General features: G+C 39.7%; 1 protein-coding gene across 1 annotated transcript in view; it reads left to right on the top strand.

Annotated features, from left to right (window-relative positions):
- ANOS1 (anosmin 1) overlaps positions 1-22,552 on the top strand; it is a 101,043-nt gene extending 78,491 nt beyond the window's left edge. The window contains exons 7-14 of the mRNA XM_081197046.1: positions 5,896-6,101; positions 7,577-7,721; positions 10,624-10,767; positions 15,512-15,609; positions 16,842-17,013; positions 17,477-17,697; positions 17,832-17,970; positions 18,421-22,552. Coding sequence (XP_081053172.1) covers positions 5,896-6,101; positions 7,577-7,721; positions 10,624-10,767; positions 15,512-15,609; positions 16,842-17,013; positions 17,477-17,697; positions 17,832-17,970; positions 18,421-18,479 — 1,184 coding nt within the window. The 3' untranslated portion in view covers positions 18,480-22,552. The remainder of the gene's footprint in view (positions 1-5,895; positions 6,102-7,576; positions 7,722-10,623; positions 10,768-15,511; positions 15,610-16,841; positions 17,014-17,476; positions 17,698-17,831; positions 17,971-18,420) is intronic.
- Positions 22,553-24,194: the final 1,642 nt, after the last annotated feature.

The raw sequence follows: 24,194 nt of genomic DNA, 5'->3' as shown, positions 1-24,194 counted from the left end.
GCCTCGGGCAGGTTATGGATTCTCAGGGCAGCCTGGGCCAGGAACCAGGGGTGACTCTGCTTTATATCATTTTCTTCTGCAACCTGCCTTCCGCAACATGTCAAGACCTCACACCTGGATGTCAAATCTACCTAATCCTCTATGACTTCTTACCTATTGCCTGTGTTGAGAGTTCAGTTTAAACTATCAGACAACTTGCCACAGCTCTGTCCACCCACTGTGGAGACCTACTCAGCAATTATTGCAAGCAAACTGAACTACAAGCTATACTTACCTGACCAAATGGGGGTAATGTTGCCTCATTACCTCTATAGCCATAGTTGTGGCCCGTTGAGACATTACCAGATGATTTTATTTGGTTACTTACTAGACACTCTAGCAAATGAGAAGGTAAAAAACCCCTGGATTGGGATTCCCTAACACTGACTGCATCTGGCTGTGTAGACTACTTAGTCTGCACTGTTGTCTCTATCAGTTGTCTGCAACTAGAGGATTAGCATAGACTAAAACACCTTGCATGCCTGCACCTATTCATGCAGAGATCACTCCATCTTCACCCTAACTGAATCCACTGGGTTGTGTACTACTGTACCAGCACCAGTCTTCAAATTTACACCAAGAGGAATCCCAACAGTAAAATTTGGGGTCAGGGCTATCCCTTGGATAGTATTTTTTTTTTTGCTAAATAATCAGTATCCAATTGTTGATCTTTAATAAAACTAAAACTAAACCATGGCTCAAGAAAAAACCCTGTAGGCAGAGTTTGGCTTTGCTTTTGGAAAGGCTCTTCTTTGTCTAGACTGATCAGCTTTAATTTGCAAACCACACTGCCTTAGGTTTCTGTTTGAAGGAGAAGTTTCCCATAGACTTGGTGGAGCTGTGTTCAAACTTGAAATCTAGGTTGGAAAAGGAACTGGAATCATGATTTAAAGTTGTAATGAAGCTTTCTGATTAAGGACAGAAACAAATACCTCATGGGCATAGTTTGTCTGGTGCTTGTTAGCCAATTGCTGTATTTGCAGTGCTTTGCAAGTGTGATGTTAATCTTGACTCAGAGGCTATTGCTTTCTGGGAGTGAAAGGTGTTATATCTGTCACATTGTTTAGTCCAAGGCTTGTTCACAATAAGGATAGCTCTGTGAGCTAAACCAAAACCCATCTGTTTATTGTTTGCCTTGACTACATAACTGACCACCAAGGACTGAATTTAAAAAAGACAAATATCCATCTGTGAACACCCAAACATATTCAGTATAATTCCTTCACATAGAATAGGTATGCTGAATAGCCTCATAACTCGATGGTAACGTAACATGCAACAGTAGCATTCAAACTAACATTGTGCATGCTTTCAATCTTCTAATGACAGGGCTTTACCTCACACAAATATGCCCATCCATATTTGGTTTAGAGATGGTGAATGAAGGGACAGATTTGTGGACTGGAAAGCTGATACATTATTACAGAATGTCAAGACTGTAAGATTAGGTATTCAAGTTTTATAGAAGGTACGGTCTACCAACAACTACACATGACAGACTCTAGTATTGTCTTGGCACAGGTGAAACAGGTGTTGGCAACTTGAATAAAATATTAGTGGGGGCAGGCAAGCCCCACTCCAAATAATCAATTACAAGATACGGCACACGCACACCATTTGAATGGCAATATCCATCAATTGGGGGGGGCTGTCCCCCTCAAATATTTTTTTGGGGGCAAAGGGACCTCAGGCCTAAGGAGTTGGCTTCTATGGAAATGTCTAACCACACTGCTCTTGCCAGATCAGTAAACCTCTTATCAGTGCAGCCCTTTCTTAATTGTGGGCATGGCCTTGGCTATTTCAGAAGTCATTCTGTGCCTTGCCTTGCTTGCCTTCCCTCTATGCTTTCTGCAGGCAATGAGAGAAAAACAAAGCAGGATGTGCTGGGAAAATCAAAAGGCATATACCCATTTTACCCTTCAACAGAAGTGCAGGCAAATGAAAGGAAACTAGAGGTAAGGCAACAATTGCCTGTCTCCTCTTTCCAAAATATAGCAGTTTGCCTGAGGAAAAAAAGAGAATACTATCGTAAGACAGCTAAACTGTTCTGAGAAGTAAGCATTTCCCCCCATCATGCAAGTAATGTTTACATTGCTCAGAAGTGTTGAGCAAAACACAGCAATAAATTTGCTGTGTTTACAGCCCAGGACTTTGACTGGTATGTGTCAAGATGGAAGCACATACAATTCAAATTTCTCCCATGATAATTATTTCATATCTACTAATCCCTAAATAGGAAGTCCTGTCTTCCTTAACTGTAGTTGTGTCAGTTTGTATACCACAAATGAGAGGATTTTTTAGTGAACTCGTTAATCTTGGAGTTTATTTGATGAACTTAATGTGTCTGGCCATGGAAAGTGCATTTGGCATCTTATTTACCGTTACAAAAACAATTAAGTGAACTGTGTATTAAATAAGCAAATGTCAATGTCTATTTTTAAATGTTCAGTTAAATACAATAACTTTTCTTCTGGCTTGAATTGGGTTCATTTGGCTTACACTTTTGAGAAAATGTTCACTTTCAATTCTATTTTTAATAACTCTGCAGAAAACAGTTAATATCTGCTACAGTGATGGTTCACTCAGTGCCAAGTAGTAGCTCAAAAAGAAGGATGTACACACACACACACACACACACACACACACACACACTGTGAATTATATGCAGCATGTTTTATCATTCTTCTGTTCATTTGTTTCCTATTGTTTAACATTGTTTCTAATTTTCTGGGACACATTTTTATTTGTAAATCAATCCGAGTAAGATTGATCATATAAAGGTTGGGATATAAATGAATAATAATAATAAAACATCAGGAGTATCAAAAGATTTCTTCTAGTAAATGCATTTTTAAACAATGTGGCACTCCACTGTTACCATAATATACACACTGCTTTGGAGCCACTATCTTCCTTTGATTTTGACAAAAGGTGCAAAGGGTGGATTCTTCTTCTATTAAAGGCAGATAAATATTCAGCACCTTCAGAAGAAAACCATTCCCATGCTTCCTTGCCATTAAACTGGTTTCTAAAAAAGTTCACCTCTCACAAATATTTTCTTCTGTTGTGTACAGTAGCTATTCTTTTCTCTTTTTTATCTCTAGCATAATACATCACTGAAATTTTTAAATACTGGAGAGTGTGCTAATGTTACTTCATTTAGGCTAAATGATAAAGAAACTAGTCCTAGAGAATTTGAGTTCTCTTTGTATTTTCAAAGCAAATGCATTTTTTGTATAGTGAATATGCAGTGGCGGAGCTTCATGCTCTGGCATGGGGGGGCGTGGCACGGCACACCACCTGCAGGGGCGTGACACGTGTCTTGGGGGCATGGCACGCCACCTGTGGGGGCGTGGCGTCCAGAAGGGCTGGGGGTGCAGCCGCGATTGCACACCACCGGGATTGCGCTGCCAGGGGCAGTGCACTCCCCCTGCACCCTTCTTCCTCCGCCAGTGTGAATACGGTATGTTGATGTCATAGTGAATATGACATTCAAAATGAAGTGTGGTTTGCAAAATACTATAGCAGCATTTCAGTATGGCATAGTAGACATGTGGTTTCTCTCTCAGCTCAATTGGCTGGGGCAACCAAACCGGATAGGAAGGGTACAAATAAAACAACAACAACAACAACAACAAAAACAACAACAACAAGTCTATCAATAGCTATGCCCTTCTTGCCTTCTCAAGATAAAGCTACTATATCATATGCTAAATTACAACTGCTAGTTCAATCTGGGGGATTAAATTTTCTGAATCTAATACTGCATCATTGGGCATTTGTCATTCCTTAAGCAGTGAGGGGCTGAAGTCGAACTGATGTTAACAATGCTAAACTAGGCTAGTTTTTGTTGAGTGGTTAGATTGCATTAACCTCATGTTATCTGGCTAAGGCAGATAGGCCACTTATTACTGTGGCTGGTATAGATATCTTTTTACAGAAGGGGTAGCAAAATCTTACAGTTTGGGTATGCTCCCTAAAGCACCCCCTCCTTGTGCCATGGACTGGCTGGATGCAGAAGAGTTGTGGGAGGCAGCAGCTGGGGAACCCTCAAGGGAATGCCATGAGAAAGAAGGTGAAGAGCTAGGGAAGTGGTGGTCAGATGACAATGCGTGGTCAGAGGAAGCAGACTTGGGAGAGGAGGATGTGTTGGAAGTAGAAGAGGTAACAGGGTTTAGTGAGCAGGAAGAGGCTGTGCTAGAGGGCAGTTCAAACTTTAAGTCTGAAGCAGAGGCTGGAGAGGAGAGGGGCCAGGAGGCAGAGTTGAAATAGGCTGCTGAAGAATCCAGGGAGTCTCTCCCTCCTGCTGCGACTAGATCCCCTGCCTGCTGGTCTCCCAGACCACACAGAGAAATGAACAGAGCAGAGAAGAGATTGGTTGTGCACAGACACAGTTCGTGACTGTTTGGGAAAGACCCTGGAAAGGAGGAGCCTTAGAGAGTGGTGCGAAGGCAGGGACCTTCATCCTCACAACTGCCTCACTGGGACAAGCCCTACTGGGATGAGTTGCTAGGATCACTAGACCTGTGCTGTTTCGGCTTATTTGAATAAAGAGTTAACTTCACTGACGCCATGTTTTTTTTATTGCCGACCTACCCTTGACTCCAGCTCTGATACCCTGTGAGACCTACTAGTTTGGTCTGCAGTGCAAGGGTGAATTCTCTGGCAGTAGGGGCTATAAAAATGCAGTGCAAATTGTGCTGCATGTAAGTTGCATTACTAGACAGAGGGCCTTCTCAGTAGTGGCGCCCGCCCTGTGGAACAGCCTCCCATCAGATGTCAAGGAAATAAGCAGCTATCCTATTTTTAAAAGACATCTGAAGGCAGCCCTGTTTAAGGAAGTTTTTAATATTTAATGCTGTATTGTTTTTAACACTTGATTGGGAGCCACACAGAATGGCTGGGGAGACTCAGCCAGATGGGCGGGGTATGTATAAATAAATAAATAAATAAATAAATAAATAAATAAATAAAATTAGGCTAATCTGAGGCTAAAAGCTAGTTGCACAAAAATAATCAGAAAGTGACCTTTGAACTATCAGCTTTGGCCTAACAGCAAAAATGTATATTCTGCAAATGGATAATTCTGGCATCTTAGATTTTCAAAAATACTGAACATTTTCCATTATGATACTTGGTTCCTGTAGTACATTTCTCTGGATTATTGACTTAATTTTTTATATAATGACCTAATTATTACATGGTTGTAATTCATTTTTTGGTAAATATTCATACTCTGTATGTTAATTTTATTTTCAAATAAATATTTAATTGAGTTTTCAGTTTATATCAATACAGCACACATCAGAAGCAGCAAAAAAAACCACCAGGTTGTGGTTGTGCTGCCTGATACTCAACGTATCTTGTAGCACATTTGGATGTTTGTTGTTGTTGTTGTTGTTTAGTCGTTTAGTCGTGTCCGACTCTTCGTGACCCCATGGACCAGAGCATGCCAGGCACTTCTGTCTTCCACTGTCTCCCGCAGTTTGGTCAGACTCATGTTTGTAGCTTCGAGAACACTGTCCAACCATCTCATCCTCTACCATCCCCTTCTCCTTGTGCCCTCCATCTTTCCCAACATCAGGGTCTTTTCCAGGGAGTCTTCTCTTCTCATGAGGTGGCCAAAGTATTGGAGCCTCAGCTTCATGATCTGCCAGTGAGCACTCAGGGCTAATTTCCTTAAGAATGGATGCGTTTGATCTTCTTGCAGTCCATGGGACTCTCAAGAGTCTCCTCCAGCACCATAATTCAAAACCATCAAAAGCATCAATTCTTCGGTGATGATTTGGATTTGGATGTTTACATATGTGCAAAGCAACACAAATTGCCATCTTAACTTTACTTCTCCCCCACCAGACCCATCAGCTCCACCTGCACCATCTAATCTCCGAATTGCCAACTCAACAGTGAACAGTGATGGAAGTGTAAGTGTCAAGATTATTTGGGATCTTCCAGAGGAACCTGACATTCCAGTCCATCACTACAAAGTCTTCTGGAGTTGGACAGTCAACAGCAAGTCTTTTGTACCAGCTAAAAAGAAGAGAAGGAAGACTACAGATGGGGTAATTAAATTTAAAAATGTGACACTGTAGATTCCTTGTTAACTTTGAATTAAGTCAAAGATACTTAACACCTTGACTTAAGATGATACTTAAAAGGAAAGAGAGAGAATATTAAGGTGTTGGCTTTAATCAAAGGGGAACATAAAAACTTTAAAGAAGGCTATTAAATGATGACATATTTATTTTTGTTGTGTGTGGAAAATAATAAAACAATGTTTGATTTCACACCATTGGCAACTTGTGGTTCATTCACTGAAGTAGCAAACACTAAGCCCCCTTCCTATATAACTGTAATTTACTGTGTTCAGACATTTCCACAGTTGCTGCACAGAAGCCTGTGTAGGCTCCCTTTGACTACATTCACATTGTAGTAATAGAAAAGGCAATACAGTGGTACTTCAGGTTACGTACGCTTCAGGTTACATACGCTTCAGGTTACAGACTCCGCTAACCCAGAAATAGTGCTTCAGGTTAAGAACTTTGCTTCAGGTTGAGAACAGAAATTGTGCTCCGGTGGCGCGGCAGCAGCAGGAGGCCCCATTAGCTAAAGTGGTGCTTCAGGTTAAGAACAGTTTCAGGTTAAGTACGGACCTCCGGAATGAATTAAGTACTTAACCCGAGGTACTACTGTATAATAGTTTAAGGTAGTATCTGGTGCCATTTAAACCAAAGCTGATTGTGTTTAGTGTGAGAATAACAATAAAGAACACTATAGTCTTGTATCACCCCCAAAACACATTTGGACAATGATTTTCATATGCTCCACTGATTTGGGTTTTTAAAACTAAAACTACAGCAAGGGCAAAAGGCAAAAAAATGGTAAGAGACAGTGTGGGTATGCCCCACTACTTTGCTGAACACAGATGAATTCATGATTCACTGGGACTGTCTGTGCCCTGCTGCAACTAAGCCCATAGGGTGCACTAACTGATTGGCAACTAGTCTTCAGTCTGCATACCTGTAAAGAAAGATTTGACACCCCAGCACATACGGATACATGCTGTAGTAAGCTAATTGTTGCCAAATCTGATACAGCTCAAGTACAATAGTGTCAAATGTACTACAGTGTGATGTAGCCAAATGTTGCTAGCTCAACAAAAGAAACGAAGGAAGAGGAGATGGTTCTAGTTGCTCCAGCTCTGAGTGCTAAAATCTAACTACTTTCCAATCCCTTTTTTTAAAAAACCCAAAATCTCAGTTTTTCCAAATTTTTATTTGGCAAGTCCCCTTGTTGGATCAATGCAATGGCCAGCTTTGTGATTGGTAAATGTTTCCTAACTGTCATACACAAAACAATAAAATGTACCTATATTGTAGGCAAAATGGTTGCTTTATTGAATTTAAGTTGGCGTAGAAGACAGCAACAGTTTATCTACTTTCACCTGTTCATTTGATAGAACACACAACTTCTAATGTGATTGTGTTTTAGGAAATCCATCACTGAACTGTGCATATATTTTATTTTTTAATTATAGTCCCAGAATTATGTAGTTATCGAAGGCCTACAGCCGAACAGTAACTTCATGGTGGAACTGCAGGCAGTTACATACTGGGGTCAAGTACGCCTGAAAAGTGCCAAAGTGTCTCTTTACTTCAGTTCCACTCAGACAGCTATTAACAGTAAGTGCCGTTTTTAGAAAGAAACCTAACATCTCATAACATTTGCTTAAGGGGATATCTGTCTATACGAATGTTCTAGGTGACACCTTTGCTACATGTCCAATTCATAGTTTATGCTCTCTGCTCTCCCACTTCATTAGCAATCTACTTGCAGCACAACCTTCCAGTGTGTAGAGAATAGTTTGACTGATATAGCTTGAAAATTGCCTCCTCCTTTCATTCAGGGATGTGTGAGTCCAGAGGTGCATTGAAAATGAGTGCCACAGAGGTTAGTGCTAAATATGGTTGCATTTGAAAGAGACTGAAAAAAGGTCCTTTGTTTCTTCTGAATTGGGTGCCCTTAGACACTCACCCAGACATGTGGGAGTTGCTGCTGCTTGTTCACTTCCCACATGGCTGGGACCGTATTTAAGTGACTAACTACATGGGCAAGACCCAGTCATGTTACACAGTCAGAACCTTCTCCCACGGCAGTGCTGATTCTGTGGTAAAGTCTGGAATCTGGTCTGCCTGTGTGGTTCTTCTAGATTCTTTGGAGTTCCAGCAAGAATCTCTGAGTTGGGTAAAAATTATGTGTGTTATATGTCTAGCTCACGTTATGTATCTGGCTCATAGATTATATGTTGTCCAGTGTTAGCTAAATGGAAGGCACTAAGAAGTACTTACACATGGGAATATGTGAACTATTATTCTCTTTTTATAGTTTGTGGTTGTCCCATGAGAGCCAGTATCGGTCTTCAGTTCCTATAGCATGTACACATGCGGAGCCAATTTAAATGCTGCAAGGAGGCAGGAGATAATTAATAATTATCTACAGTGTACAGACAGCAAAAGCATGAGCATAACTGTTATGTATTATGAGAGACACTGTGAGGACACATGTTATACAAAGAGTTCCATAATGCTAATTTCTATAATTTATGAAGCAGCCCTGGGTGACGTACGGCAGGGAGTTCATTTCTGTATGTGTCTTGTCTCCCAGTCAATATATTGAGGACGTTCTTTTGTAAAGCACCAGTCTCAGTTCTATTTATTTATTGAGGGATTTCAGGAAATACATTATGTAAGGTTAAATAGCTGAAATCGAATTGCTTTGTTCATCTTCTTGGCTAAAATGTTTGATGTTTAGGTGGTCACCATCAATAGAGTTTCTTTTTGTACATGTTAAGTGTGTCCAACTTCTGAAACTTCATCTAGTTTCCCTGTGCACATTAGAAGTGATGGAGAAAAAGAGTAGTTGTTACATTTTTACTTTTTGATAGTTAGCTTCCGTTCTCTGCTGCATATCATATTCAATTTGCAGTGTACAAAATCTTTGCCAGTCTAGCTTCAGTTACCCTAATCTGCTCATGTGAATTTTGTGGTTTCAGCAGTTTATATTCACTCGCTCTTTCCGTTACCGCAGCTAGTTTTAAATTCACACCTTCTGCTACTTTGGGACTTTTAATATTTTCTTGGCTTTCCTTCTTCCTCTTTTGTAGATCATATTTCTGAGAAATGTGTTATCTGTCCCATCAACCCCCAATTGATTTTTATATTTTGTATTGGCAGTTTAGAAACAGAGGTCTAATCTTTGTAGTCTTGACACTAACAGTGTGTTTTATATTGCAAACAGCCCTGTGAAGGTAGTATAGAATTATTATTATTATTATTATTAAACAACTTTTGTGTGACACAATCTTGGCAGGTGGTGGTACTGATGGGTTTAAGGTGACCTTCTTTGTAAAGCTTCATTTTAATAGTTAGCTCATGAGAAACTGGCATGTCCACTGTCCTAGATTAGCTTAACTAGGAATTCTTTTTGTAACTCGTTTAAAGGGACTCTACCTTAAAATGTGCTCGTGAATCACATTCTCCTATGTAACACATTCTCCTATGTAATCTACAGAACTGATAGAGTTATCACTACAACTCACTTTAAAAACACTGCTTTAGGGCTGTCTAATATTTCCTGTTTCTTCAGCAAATAGCAGAGAATGTAGTTATGTGAAGTCTGCTGTCCATTTCACCTTTGAGGTTTTCCCCCACATATTCTGTTCCAGTTTAGTTAATTTATATTTTTTGGGTTGGCTCTTGTATATACAAGTTATCGTTTTACTAACTACTGCTTTGGTTGGCTCTATATAAGGCCTAGCCAAATATTGCATTTATTTGAATGTTCAACTATTTGAATAATATGAATTCATAATGGCTGCAATTCATTTTGATTCACTTTGGCTATGAATATATTTCATGATCTTCCAAGGGAATTTTTGGCTTCTTTGAGAAAGAAGCAGAAAATAAGTGAATCTGAGAGGGGGAAAAAGTGATTTATTTTTTCCAGTTCATTATTTATGTGAAAAGGGAGGACTGGCAATAAATAGTAGTACTGTTTGATCATAGTCTTGTGTGCTTATATTTAATCTACATTTGTAGAGATTCCTCCCCAAAATATTGGGTCTGAAGTGGGGTCATGCCCCGCCCCAAATGTGCATGTTCTCAGGCATGCTCCAACTATGTCTTTATGTGGCTGAGCAGCTTTTAAAAGTGGTTGCATGTAGTTTTCAGTTGTGGCTCATGCCAGATCTTGACCTCTTCAAATATGATAAGCCCTGAATGGGACCGAAGCTGTCAAAAAAAGTTAAATCCAGATGCTTAAGAAAGGGGCAATTTCTGATTCTTAGGATATAGCTACACCACATTTTTATACCATTTTTAACCACAACTCTCTACATCATTCCTCTTCCCCAAGGAACTCGGGAATTGTAATTTAATGGGATGTCTTACAGTATGTGTACTTTTTTTTTTAAAAAAAAAACCTACACTTATGGAATAATTTGCAATACCCTGTGAATTCAATGAAATCAAAGCAATGTCCTTCACCAATGAAAACACAAATTTCCCACTGATGTTTGTTTTGCAGAAGAACAGGTATCTATAGTTGAGAAAGCAACTGATGCTGCCCCATCCTTTAAAGGAAGAAGACCCACTCGTCTTCTTGAAATCGGAGTGCCTTTTTATCAAGATGATCAACTTCAGGTGAAAGTCTATTGGAAGAAAACAGAAGGTGGGTAAAAATCTATTTGAAATCCAGATAGGTTCATGGTGACCCAACTACAGAAGGACTTCTGCTAGATGTACAAAGTTTGATTGGCATTTTAGGAGAAGGATAATAAAATCTTCTGGGAATTTGTGATGAGAGCAGTTGTGGACTAAATATACTCTTTGTTACAAGTGAAGAAATTGAAATACAAGTCACAGAACCACATTTTAAGTACAGTACCCTTTTGAATTATTTATATTTGCATTGTCCCCGCCTTTTCAGTGGGTTGGGTACTGATCCAGCTGACCGACCTGCCATATTTTCCAGCAATTTAGTGCAAATTTTGTGACTGAGATGTTGTATTGAGACCAATCATAGGACCTTTTGTGGAAACCCCTTTGCAGCCTACAACAAAGCTTTGTCCTGCCTCACCAGAAAGAAAGGTTCTGTGTTTTGATGTGATTCTTTACGGCATTAACTAGGGTATATGTTTAGTTGTAAAACTCACAATAGAAAATTAAGCATTGTAGCCAACTAAGTTCTACTCAGAGTAAACCCACTAAAATTAATGAACCTTGCTTAGTCATGTCCATTAACTTCAATGGATTTTCTCTGAGTAGGACTGGCATTGGATAGAACCCAATACATTTCTATCAAAATACAGTATAATTGGAAGCTACATGTTTAATGTGCTTCCTCCTTGAATACTATCTGTACTATCGAATATGCACTATAAAAGCTAAAGCTGTTATAAAGTGATGCGAACTAAAATGCAGATTTAATTAAGCAGTAGAACAATTCTACTCGGTGATTGAATTATAGAAGCGTTTTAAAACTAAGTTGTGGATTTAGCCAAGCAGCGCCAGATTTAGGGTGGTGCGGGTGGTTCCTATATTTATACAAGTACCTATTGAGAGTACAGAAAATACTATGTAAATAAGAAATATGAGGTGGGGCATATTTTGTCATCACCCAGGGTGCCACATTACCAAAGTCTGCTCCTGAGCCAAGCCAAATTGGACCAGCACTGTGTTCCTTGACTTTGATTCATTCTTACTGTTTACATGCTTTGATAAGTGCTGTTCATCTGGTATCTGGTTCTTGGAAAAAAGTTCTTTTAAGATTAAGGTGGCTGAATTGGAGAAATATGATAACGGGCTAAGCATACACCTCTGTCTGTTGTGTGGGAGATTTTATAACTTGGAAACATAATGGTGGGTTTGCGATGCTTGTCTTGTCTTGCCTGCCTGCTTAAAATCCATTTCACAACGATGAATTTTGCCATCTTCCTAGATTTAAATATATATATAAATATTATATTTCCCTAAAAACAAAATAAAAACTTAATTAGAATATTATTCCTTATTCCTGTCATTTTAGATTAATCAGTTAGTGATGTTTGAAGAGCAAGGCTATTTTCCCTTGGGATAATCTTCCTTTTTATGTGACTTCACTGAGTATATTGTAATAGACAACATCCTTTTTTCTTTTTTTAAAGAAACTATTTCCCCCTTATATGAGTTGTAAGTGACTAATGTTGTTGCTATTCACATACAGGGATCTAGGAGTATGTCACTTATTCAGGGCCACCCAGCGAGTTAATTATTGAGCTGGGATTTAAATCTCTGGAAGCCAGGTTCACATATATAGTGCTCTATCCAGTATGCCACACTGCCTGAAAGCATTTGTGGAATGCAAAGAATGCAGTATCTGGAATAGTTTGTTAAAATCTTAATCACATTTTAAAATGAAATTAAGCCTGAAATACTGTTTTTATGATAGCAATAATACATTCACTTTGGGATGCGTATTAACATGAATAGACACATGCCTGAGGTAGTATAAAAAGTTTAGGAAATATTCATGATTTACTTAGGTATAATTGTCACTGAAGTATATAGCAATTAGGTGAGGACAATGGGTTTCTGTTTTGGAAAAATAAAAGATGTCTTTCATTTGCTCCTTTTGACACAGAGCCGGGATTAGAGAAATGCTGTAGATCCCACAAACAGCCTGAATTCAACCCTTGTCAATAAGGGGGGTGGGTGGGGGGTGCTTGCGGCTGCATTTTTTTGGCCATTTTAGCTGTGTGAAATTAGAAATTATGTGCTATTTATGTAACACAGGGGAACTTACTCAAATGCTTTTAACTCTTTGGCACTGGGAGCTGACAACTCTGGGAGTATGTTGCCAGGAACAGATGCATACTCAACTCTCAGCCTGAGATGATTAACTGCATGTGACAATTAGGGTCATGTGCAGTACTGAAATTGCTAAAATTAAAGTTTCTCATGTCACCCTCTCTGCTCCACTGTTTGATGAATATAGAATTGGGAGTTTCACATTTGTATGAGAAGCCGCTAAGTCCTTTCAGTGTCAATATCCGCAAGCTTTTAAAGTAAAACGTTTCTTCCCCTAATTTTTAAAGGCTTTAATCGGTTCGTACTTACTGCAGTAATTGTGATCACTTTGCCATTTAAAGTAAGAAGCTTTCTCACCCTTGGCCCTCTGATCTCATTGGTGCTGGGCTAGGTGGAAGGAAGTGGTCTGAGAAATCTAGTGCTTATGAAAGCCATGAGATTTTGGAGGCAGTCTGGAGAATTGGGTAGCTATTGGGGATGCACAAGCAAAAAAAGGGATCAAGTATTTCTGAAAGGACAGTTCTGATGTGCACAAAAAACTTGAAGGTACTTGTGGATCACCAATTCTGCTTCCTTCACTTCACTCTTTGATTTTTTCCTGAGAGCCCAGCAACTTATGTGCAGCAGCAGGGATGGTGGAGAGAGCACTCTCAGAATATTTTTGGTCATTTTGCCATAAGGACTCTGAGACTAGTAGCCACAGCCCCTGTGGGAGAAGACACATGCTGAGGTTATGGGAGTATCTGGTGCTACTACCACCCTCTTTTTCTGCCCTGCTCACCTTGATACTGCTCTCAAGTATTCAATAGGGATGTTCAGTTTTGTGAGTACTTATATTCAAACACTCTAGGAGCTATTTGGCTCCCCCCCCCCCCAGTCACCATGAGGTTAGCCAAGTTACGTCAAATGTGGGATGCATATTTTCGTTTTGTGCTGATTATTTTATTATCCTTTGGGTCATTCACTGTTTTCCCCAAAGGCTGCACATGGAGTGTCTGGGGCAACACAATTACCTTTTAATGATAAGTGTTGCTCACACTTAATATGAAACTGTGTACTATACTCAGGCACACCCGGGTGATTTGTTATATATGAGTATCTCAGAATGATTGCAGTTTCTCAGTGTAGCGTACAATGTCTGCTCTTCCCATCTGAATACTTGTAGTGGTTGGATGGTAAACTTTATCTCTGGGTTTTTAATGAAGCAAAATCCACCATAGATCAGCACTGTACCACAACCATCATGCATACATGTAGAGAATCTCCTGTCCTACACTCAACTTGTCCAGTCTTATTTTCAGCAAATGGAAAGGGTGCTAGCTAATAAATAAACCTTGGTTCAACAGTAAGGACTGCACTGGAAATATATAACAAGCTAGAGAGCAAGCATTGCTTGTTGATTGATGTGCATGATTTACACATGGCTTTCATTGATGTGGCAGATTCCAAACCACAGTGGAACAAGCAGTACTTAGTCTGCTGTTTACTAAGAACCTGTTCATGGGCAACTGTGCCTGTGTCATAGGCAGCTTTCTTATACTGAATAAGACAAAATAGATCATCTAATGCTGTCTTGAGCTGAGCTCACCCCATCATTATGCAACTGAAGTCTACCTTAATATGGCCTATAGTGCAACAAGTTGAATTTGATGCTTGGCCACACATGCAGAACATGCACAAATCACTGTGCCATCTAAGACTAGAAACACCTAGAGGTCATCACAGGACCTAATACAGAAATGATTATGTTTGTGAAATCTTGCATTGAAATAAATGTCCAACTAACAATAATAAAAAACACTGAAAAACAGGAATCAAGTATTATACCTTTGGTTTATTGGTTAAAAAATTTTGAGCTGTTGGTACACATATATTGGGTGTGCACCAGCACAAAATGAGGGTGCCATTGTAAAATAGCAGCAAAAAAGAGGTAGACATTTAAAAAATGGGTGTTAGTATTCCATACCAGTGAGTGTCATCACAAGAAAGTTCTCTCTCTCTCTCTCTCTCTCTCTCTCTCTCTCTCTCTCTCTCTTCCTATTTCATGCAGCTGATACTGATCTTAATTAAAGTATTCCCTTAAGCAGGGATTGCTGACTCAGGCCTTCTTAAGGTTTTTGCTTTTGTAGAATCAATAGGAATCCTCATTCATTCATATTGTTCTCCACTAATGAGATATAAAAGCAGTATTCTTTTTAGAATGTCCTCCACACCAAGAAATTGAAATATGTTTCTTTCTTGGGTATAACATGGGTGCATGCAACCTTTCAACGAGAACATGAAGCAAATGGTTCCTTCTCACTATCTGTTTAGGTCTTGTGTGGAGCTGCATCACAATGCTCTGAATGTATAACAAGTTAGAAAGTTTGCACAGACTCCCTTTGATTATTCACCAAATATTTTGCAAGAGAAGGCTATTCTATCTTCTGTGGAAATAACAACTGATTCTTACATTCCTGCTATATTATGTATTGGCTTAGCTGTGTCCTTTTTACTTGGTTATGTTTTCCTTTTTTGTACTTGAGATTGTGAAATACTTATGAATGATGAGGGACTGGCAGTGATTTTTTAAAAGTTGCAAGTTATTTTAACGTGTAAATAGTATTTTCCTATTTTGTTCCATTAAGATGCCAGCAGCAGGAGCAGATATCATGTCCAATGGTTCCCAGAGTCTTGTTTGCACAATGATACAAAAGGGTCTGAAAAATCCAGTGGTATAACATATGTAAGTAGAACTTTAGTAATCAAAAATTGAAAATAGAAAGAGGGGTATCTTAATAAAGAACATATGGGGGTATGGAAACTATCTTTATAAAAAATCCATTGCATCCAATTCTTCTCACTGTTTTCAGAGGAGCCACAACAGAGGAAACCTACCTCTCCTGTTATCCCATTTATCATCCTATACCTATTCCCTTCCATATCTAGCACAGACTCCTTGTCCTTACCTTTTGAAACCTCACACTATCTTATGGTCCTTGTTTGTCATTATGTTCCCATCCATGAAATCCTCCATCTCTAGCACCTGAGTCAGCCAAAGATCTCCTACATTAAATGACTCTGCTGTTCTTCCTTGCTGCTTTTATGTCTTGAACGTCCCCCCTAATAGATGATGCCTCCTCAGCCCTCCCATCTTCAAAGCACACCTCAAAAGCTACCTATTCTGTGTGGCATGTGACTTATATCCTTCATCTTTATTCCCAACTGTAAGCAAGCTGTAAGAAAATGTAATTGCATTCTTCCCCCCTGTCCATTTGGCCTATGTAAGGTTAGTAGTAGTGTGTAGTAGTGGTTGCATGGAAACTCCTTCCTGACACTGGCATTACTGCTGCTTACCTGGGCAGGGAGCAGGACTGCATAGCTGTACTGGTGCATTCACATAGCCCTGATCTCACTACACCCCCACCATGCCCCAGGCATTTCCAGATAAGCGTTAGTGATGCTGGTGTTGGGATGGCAGCTCCGCCACACATGCTGCTACTGTGTAAGACATCAGAAAGAACAAGACTTGCTGATTTGTGATGGCTCCCATAAATTCTAGATGGTCAAGTAGTTTGAGGACTACTCTTCCACTCTGTGTCCTTTGGTTTTAGAGTGCTGCGATGCCATCAAGTAGCTTGGATTTGAATTGCTACCGTTATGCTGATGCCACGTAGCCATAACTTTCATTTCTATAACCAGATGCTAGGTGGGTGGTGTAAACTCTGAACTGGGGTTTGGAGATAGTTTGTGTCTGGATGATGGTAAGCATACATTGACTAGGATAGGATAGCAGAAGATGACTTAACTGCATGCTAAGGAAACTAGTCATTTAATTTTTGTAATCTTGTTTTCTAAATCAAAACCACTTTGGCATAGATAGCTTGATGTAGGGGTGGAAGTAAAGATTTAATCTGAAGCAAGGTACCTCAAATGAAAGATAAGAAACTGATTTATATGTAAACTATCTTTTTGTAGGAAAACTATATAATTCTTCAAGACCTGTTATTTTCCTGCAAATACAAAGTTACAGTCCAGCCAGCAAGATCCAAAGGCCAATTAAAGGCTGAAAGTATTTTCTTTACTACTCCGCCTTGTTCTGATCTTAAAGGAAAGAAGCACAAGCACATCAGTTGCCCCACTGAAGGAGGTAAGCAGAGATCTGGAAAACTGGCAGAATTTTTATTTTTATTATTATGTATTGAATTTGTATCACTCCTAATACCTGCAGATCTCAGGACGGCTCACAACATAAAATCACAATATACACAATCTGGTTGCTCTTGAAAACCATTCTGAAAGATTAGAATAAAATAAAATTATGAGAGAGTTCATTGTAAATAGGCGTGTTGGCAAGTCAAAGCAGGTGGAACTCTGGGGTGGTGGAGAGTTCTGCAAGCAGTCAGTTCAGAACCCTGAGAAGAATGAACTGTCCCTTACCTATAACCCTCTAGGGAGGGATGCAGGGAGGAAAAGTGAGAATCAGAAAAATAGAGAGGGGTAGAACAAGTAAAAGAATTCTGTGTGTCTATATTTTTTATGTGTCTATGTTTTTAAGCTCGAAAGAAATGCTAATATATTGTTTCTTCTTGTTGTGATGGTGATTTTTGCAGTTCCAGTTGTCCCTAAAGTGTTGGCCAAGCCCGAGAATCTTTCTGCCTCTTTCATTGTCCAGGACATCAACATTACTGGGCACTTTTCCTGGAAAATATCAAAAATAAATCTTCACCAACCCATGACAGGGTTCCAGGTCACTTGGGCAGAGGTTACAACTGAGAGCAGACAAAACAGCTTGCCCAACAGCATTATTTCCCAGTCACAAATACTGCCAGTAGTAAGTATCTGCTACTTCTGTGTTGTGGGATAGGAGGGAAGACTTGAGGGGATAATAACATATGCACCATTGTAATGAACATCTTTGATCAAGCTAATGCTTTTTTTTTTTTACTGCTCCTATTTTCTTTTAAGGATCATTATGTACTGACAGTTCCCAACCTGAGGCCATCAACCCTGTACCGTTTAGAAGTACAAGTTCTGACAACAGGTGGAGAGGGACCGGCTACAATAAAATCATTCCGAACACCTGACTTGCTGATGTCTCCACACAGTGAGTATTGACAATTTATGGGGAAGTATTTTGAAAGATGTCCAGGTAGTATATCTGTTTACTAGAAGATTATTTGTCCTTCTGAGGTACAGATCACACCTGGCAGGTATTTTGATGCCCATACAAACCTTGATGGAATACCCACTCGAGGTTATTTTTGTTTGTTTCATTTAAACATGGTGGAACCAAACCCTGTTGCCAGAATTCACCATACACCGTGGCCTTGATTCAGTGGCTCAGGTTTGTGCACCAGACTTCTAAGAAGCAGGAGAACTATCGGTGCTGCAATGAGCAGCTTACATGTCTGCCAGCCTTCCACCGCCCAGAAACACCCCCCCCCCCCGCTTATTTAATCTTCAGAGTGATGCAAAAGAAAATATTTTTTTCTTCTACCAACATTAATACAGATTTGTATCAGTCATAGTTGATTTATAATGTTTTCCTTTATAGGACCTCATCTGAAGCAACACCACTCACATCATTATAAACCGCCACCTGAAAAGTACTAAATTGCATTGGATTATTAACTAACTGGAAAAGAACATAAAAGAGCTCTTGCGAAAATATCAGAAAAATGCATCTATACTGGACTATGAAATGATCTGTGCTTTCAGTGGATGCTCATCATTTGAAAAAATGTTTTATGAACTCCAGGATGAAGTATGCCAGGCAAGGATCACGGTATTCAAGTAAATAGAAACATCCAATGTCTATGAAAATTTAAAGAGTATATGAATATAGTGATTTACCAGCATCATAGCGTACACTGTTTGACATTCACACTCTTCTCAGTCTTTATTACTGTCTATGTGCATGGTGGTTTTTTTGTATTATAGAGAGTTTTAAATGTATAGATGTAAACAAACATTTATCTGTTACCAATTTACTATATCTCTGATCCTGTAACTATTTGTCAAGAGAAACAGAATCTGTTGACAGGGCAGTCTCCAGCTACAATACAAGCACAACCACTTTTAGCTGCACAGTATAAATTCCCTTCCCACTTCTATTTCTGTGGGCCGGAGTAACTGTTTAGATGGCTACCACCCACAAATCTCATATTTTGATTGGTTTAATGAAGACCCTTGATGCACTGTGGCAGATGGGAACCCAACCCCCCAGCTAAAGTATTATCATTCATTTGTAAATGCTGCCAATCCCAGATGATCTTGGCAGAAATGTGTGTGCATTAGGAGAAATATACAAGAGGTTTGTTGGCATCCATCTGTCCCAAGAGACAATGGCAGGAGTTGCTGGAATGAGGGGTACAAGGTGCCATCCAAACATCTTAGGGACTCTCCTCCAGATTTGTGTATGATTTACTCCTTAGCCTTTTCTTCTCCCAAAGATAGCCTGCAAGGCAGTGGAGGTTTATGATCAGAGTTTTCCTTTTCCTAGATGGGCTACCTTCCCAGGTTGATGATCCCCATTTGCCTCTCACTTCCATCTACAACATGTGCAGAAACTGCCTTTTTGACCATTAGATCCATTATTGGTCTCATCTGCTCAATCCACTGGAGCCTGTCTCTGCATGCAGGGGCAATCCCTAACTTACAGAGGCTTTGAGACCCATTGGCTACCATCACCTGGTTTAGCTGGCCAGTTGAAGCCATTCCTCAGGTGTGGCTGCTATCACATGCTGACAGCTTCTAGGACCTACAGGTAAGAGCTGAGTGCAGAGTGAGGACCAAAGGTGGACAAACTACCCCAGAAGGAGCATGATGTGTCCCACAGCAGAGGTACTACACCTCCCCCAAACAAGAGGTTTAATATCTAAATAATAGTGCATTTTGTGTGCATGCACAAGAATGCTTGTTGCAATCTGTTCTCTTGCCATAGATCAGAGAAAGGAAAACCCTGTTCAGTCTGAAGGACATATTTTCACATGGGGAGCTTTCCAGGCCAGCTGGCAGTGATTGGATAGACTAGAGGAAAAAAGTGGACTAGGCAACTTGTACCTTTGTACAGTAGGCTACATTCCTGTTATGAAAAAGTCAGAAGTCCACTCCGCCAATATCTCCATCTCTCGGGCAAGCAAGAGACATTATTACAGTTCAAGAACACATTCCAGTCAGGCAAATGCATTTGAGGAGGGTGCAGAGCAAGGACAGTGAGGGGTGTTAACTTTGGGAAGATTTGTGACTTATTGAGAGTTCTGAGGGCTGGATAGAGAGGCCTGAGGTTTCCCACCTCTAATGTAAATGAACATAGAAGCAGATACAGAGAGAGCTTTATGTAGAAATTCCAATACACATGATCCTCAGGATGAAGCTGTTAGAATTACATGTGTTCTTAAATATTCAAATATTGATGTCATTTTATTGAACTAAGCAACACCTCAGAGGATTTTGAATATATTTTTTTAAAGGAAACCTCCTTTACTGTGTTATGAAGCACCACAGCCAAACTTTATTAGCCTAAATAATTTCCACATGTTTTCAGCAAAATAGTACAGGGTGACGCCTTCAGATTTACAGTTAATCATTTTTCTCTTGCCCATTTTGCTTTGTAAGCATAAATCAACATGCTTGATAGAAAGTTTCTAGATATCCTGCATGTTAATGAATGCGCAGTTCTGATTTTGGTGATAAGCCCTAGAAGACATTTTCCTTCATATTTTTATGTTTTATCTTCTAAAAAAATAAAATCTAAGCACACATGGGTTTTTTTGTTTTTTTGTTTTTAAAGAGTCTTCATTAGCCCTTCATTTTAAGCTCTGTATTCATAGAGAAGAATAAAAATCTAGGGAAAGGGAAAGGACCCATGGATGGTTAAGTCCAGTCAAACTTGATTATGGGGTGTCGCTTTCTAGTACTTATAAATAAAGAATATCTGACCTACATCTGAAAGTAGTTCCCATAATTTAGGCTTGCCATACGTCAGGAAAATTCCTGACATATCCTGGTTTTTGGGTGTAAAAATGACAGGAGGGAAAATTTTGTGGGTGCCAGGAATGTTACTTTTTGAAATATGGCAACCCTACCATAATTGCCAGGGGATCCGAAAGTGGATTAAGTTCATGGGAGGGTGTAGAATTCTGAACAATGCCTAGTTCATCTTCATGTTCATTCTCTCATCCCACCCTCAGCAGCAGGCCTGGATTTTTAGCTTTCTTTTTCTTTTCTTTTTTTAAAGTAAGCCACTCTATAAAGAAAGCTAGAAAACAAAGTGTGGAGGCAACATTCTAAGGCTTACTAGGCAGATGTCCTTGAATTATTCCTTAGGCATTTATGGGCTTGAGCAACAACTCTGTACTTGTTGTTGCAAATACAATTCATTGTTTCAGAGAGGTTACATGTGTTCATCACTTCACCACAGTATCAGGAGAAGATTTTAACGCCTATGAAGCAGCCATTACATTTCAAGCATTGCAATCATATATAGCTTTTGTGCCATTTCATATCACCTGGATGGTGAACACAGTTATATGGAGACAGCTTCCAAATATTGAGGGACTGAGAACAGCTTGTATGCATTCAGTTTTCATGTAATGCTTTTTCTTTCTGTTCAATAGATAGAACAAAAACCCACATACATGCTGAGTCCTAATCTCTCCAGTTTGGATTTTAGCCCTAAACTATGGTAGAGTGTTGGATGTGAATGTGGCCAATGCTGTTCAATAGCATCGGTTTATGTAATCAGTTACAAGTAATCAAGTTAATCACATGTATCAGTGAACATCCATGAGCATGGAGAGTAAAACTTCAGCTGATATCTGTGCAGTTCTGACAGTTAAATAGATACTTAAACGGCATTGAAATCACTGAGTTATATCATTATGCCAGGACTTGTCCGTGTAGGGATGAGTTTAGCTACAAGAATATCATCTGCCTTCAACCAGATCTTGAAGAATATAGGATCAGGACCCAAATAGTTTTATTCCAATGTATTGCCCTTGACAAAAAAGGTGATATACCAGTAAATACTAACTTATTTATTTTCAGAATACATATCCTTTTCCTTAATCCTTTTGTTGTGGCTGTTAAGTGTTCTTAAACCTTTGATTGATACCTGTGGACATGCAAGTTGCTATAAATGTCATATACACTTGCACATTGTAACCAGGAATATGATGCTTATATGTTGTTGCATGTTTTTTTATTATAAAAAAATTAAAACTTTATTTAAATTAGTAAATTAATACCTACAGATGTTGATGGCTCTATATGGTTTGCATGCCAAAACTCATAATTCAGTTATAGGCATGAAGTCTATAGCTGTATTACCTCTCTTGAATATATTGGTAAGGTACAATTTGAAAAGTAATTAATAGAGGTTCTATATGTAAAAATATTTTTCTGTCTTATGTAATTATATTGTAGTGTGGAGATAACAAAACTACTTATCTGTTAACTAAATTGGCTGTAGAAATCATGTTTTTACAACAGTCATTTAAAAGTCAGTATTTATTTATATATGTTTTACAAAAGATGGTTCATTTGTGTGTGTCAATGTTACTTAGAATAATCCTTGTAAAAACATTTTGTAAAAAAAAATGTAAATAGGCTGCTGTTTCCTCATTATTTTAATGTTTAGATTTTGTACATAAGTTTAAGTAATAAACAACCCTTCTATATAGAAATTTAGTCTCATGTAATTGTTAATTCATTGAGTCCAAGTGCCTTCCTATAACCACAGTTCTCTGGAGAGAGTGGTTGCGATTCTGACCTATGCATGAGGCTGGTCATTCATAGCCCCTGTTTTATACTCTAGTCTAATGCATCTAGGGTAGAGGGGGGGGGACTAAATTCAGCATACCCATACCCTGCTCTAAACAACTGTGCAGCACTAGGCAGAAGGCATTCTTGCTCTCACTTGGTTTGCTGTTTTCTTAAAGAAACTTGAAAGGTGGTATGCATGGGCTACACACATTCTCTGCTTCTCAGGAAACTCCCGCTAACCAGTTTGCAATTTATGTTTCTTCCATGCCAGTTTATGTTTCTTCTATTGTATGGTTACCAGATTTTTTTCAATGAATCCGGGGACACTTTTAAAAAAAAAATTACATGCTTTATTTTCCATAATTACATCTATATATCAGTTGTTTTGCTGTCTTGAGAAGTCCGGAGGAGGAGAGAAACCTGGGGGATGGAGTTGGAAGCAGAGTTTGAGAATATGACTGTGGGATGATCACAGAATCACAGATTTGGAAAGGACCTCGGAGGGGCATCTAGGCCAGCCCCCTGCAATGGAGGTACCTCAACTCAAGCAGCCTCAGCTTAAAAGAACATAAGGCTTCCCTGCTCCATTTACAGCTATTGTGACACAGAAGGTACCCCCCCAAGCCCCATCCCACCAATATCTCTCTTTTTATCAAAGGGGAGGGAGGCAAGCAAGCAGAGGTAGCCTCCTTTAATATTTTTAAAGGTTCCTTTTAATTTTTTAAGGTTCATTTTTAATAAGGAGGGAACAGGAGAGCTGTTAAGGGCGAACCAACATAAACACCCCCCAAAATAAACATAAAACATTCCTTCCCTTTTATTTTTTGCTAGTGGGGGTGGGTGCAAGGGAAGAAAAATGAAGAAGCAGTGCATGCATGCAGCACATAATTATGTATAGGGTTGGGGAACCAAATGTGTGAAAAGACTAAGGGAGAACTGGGAAGAGTTTATGAGTGAGGAGGAAAAAATGGGGTGACAGACAGTAACACAGAGAGAAGGGAGGGAGGGAAGGCAGTCCAATGTAGCTCACAAACACGCAAAATGGAACAAAAGAGGCAAGGCAATTCTCCCCCCCTTAACTTTGAAGCAACAGCCTCTGTCTGCTTTCTGCCGGCTTGGTAGCTCAGCTCCCAAGCAGGCAGAATGCAGCAAAGGGGGCTTTAAAGGCATGAAAATGTGCTCCTTCTTCCTCTTGAGCAAGCAGCAGAGACCCGGCTCAAGCAAGCAAGCAGGAGGAGCAGGGCTGTTTAAGAGGGAGCTGAGGGAGAGGGAGGTTTCTTTTCCCACCTCAGCTGTTAGACAGGAGAGTTGCAGCAAAGCCCGACTGCACCTCCGGCTCCTGAGGAGACCCTCTCTGCAGTTGTACTGGATAACTGCTTCGGGCTCTGGGGAGGGTCTCCTCGCGAGCCAGAGGTGCAGCAGGGTTTTGCTGAGGCTGCCACTGAGCCTGCATGCGCCCACCATGTTCCCTCTCTGGAACTCCCCAGGCATATGATTAATCTGGGGACATTACATTAAATCCAGGGACATTCCGGGGGGGGGGGCAGGATTCTGCCCGGGGAC

Source organism: Podarcis bocagei (assembly GCF_964188305.1).
Source record: "Podarcis bocagei genome assembly, chromosome: 6".
Lineage (NCBI taxonomy): Eukaryota > Metazoa > Chordata > Lepidosauria > Squamata > Lacertidae > Podarcis > Podarcis bocagei.
The sequence above is the reverse complement of the archived record's forward strand: the minus strand, read 5'-3'. Positions and strand labels throughout refer to the sequence as shown.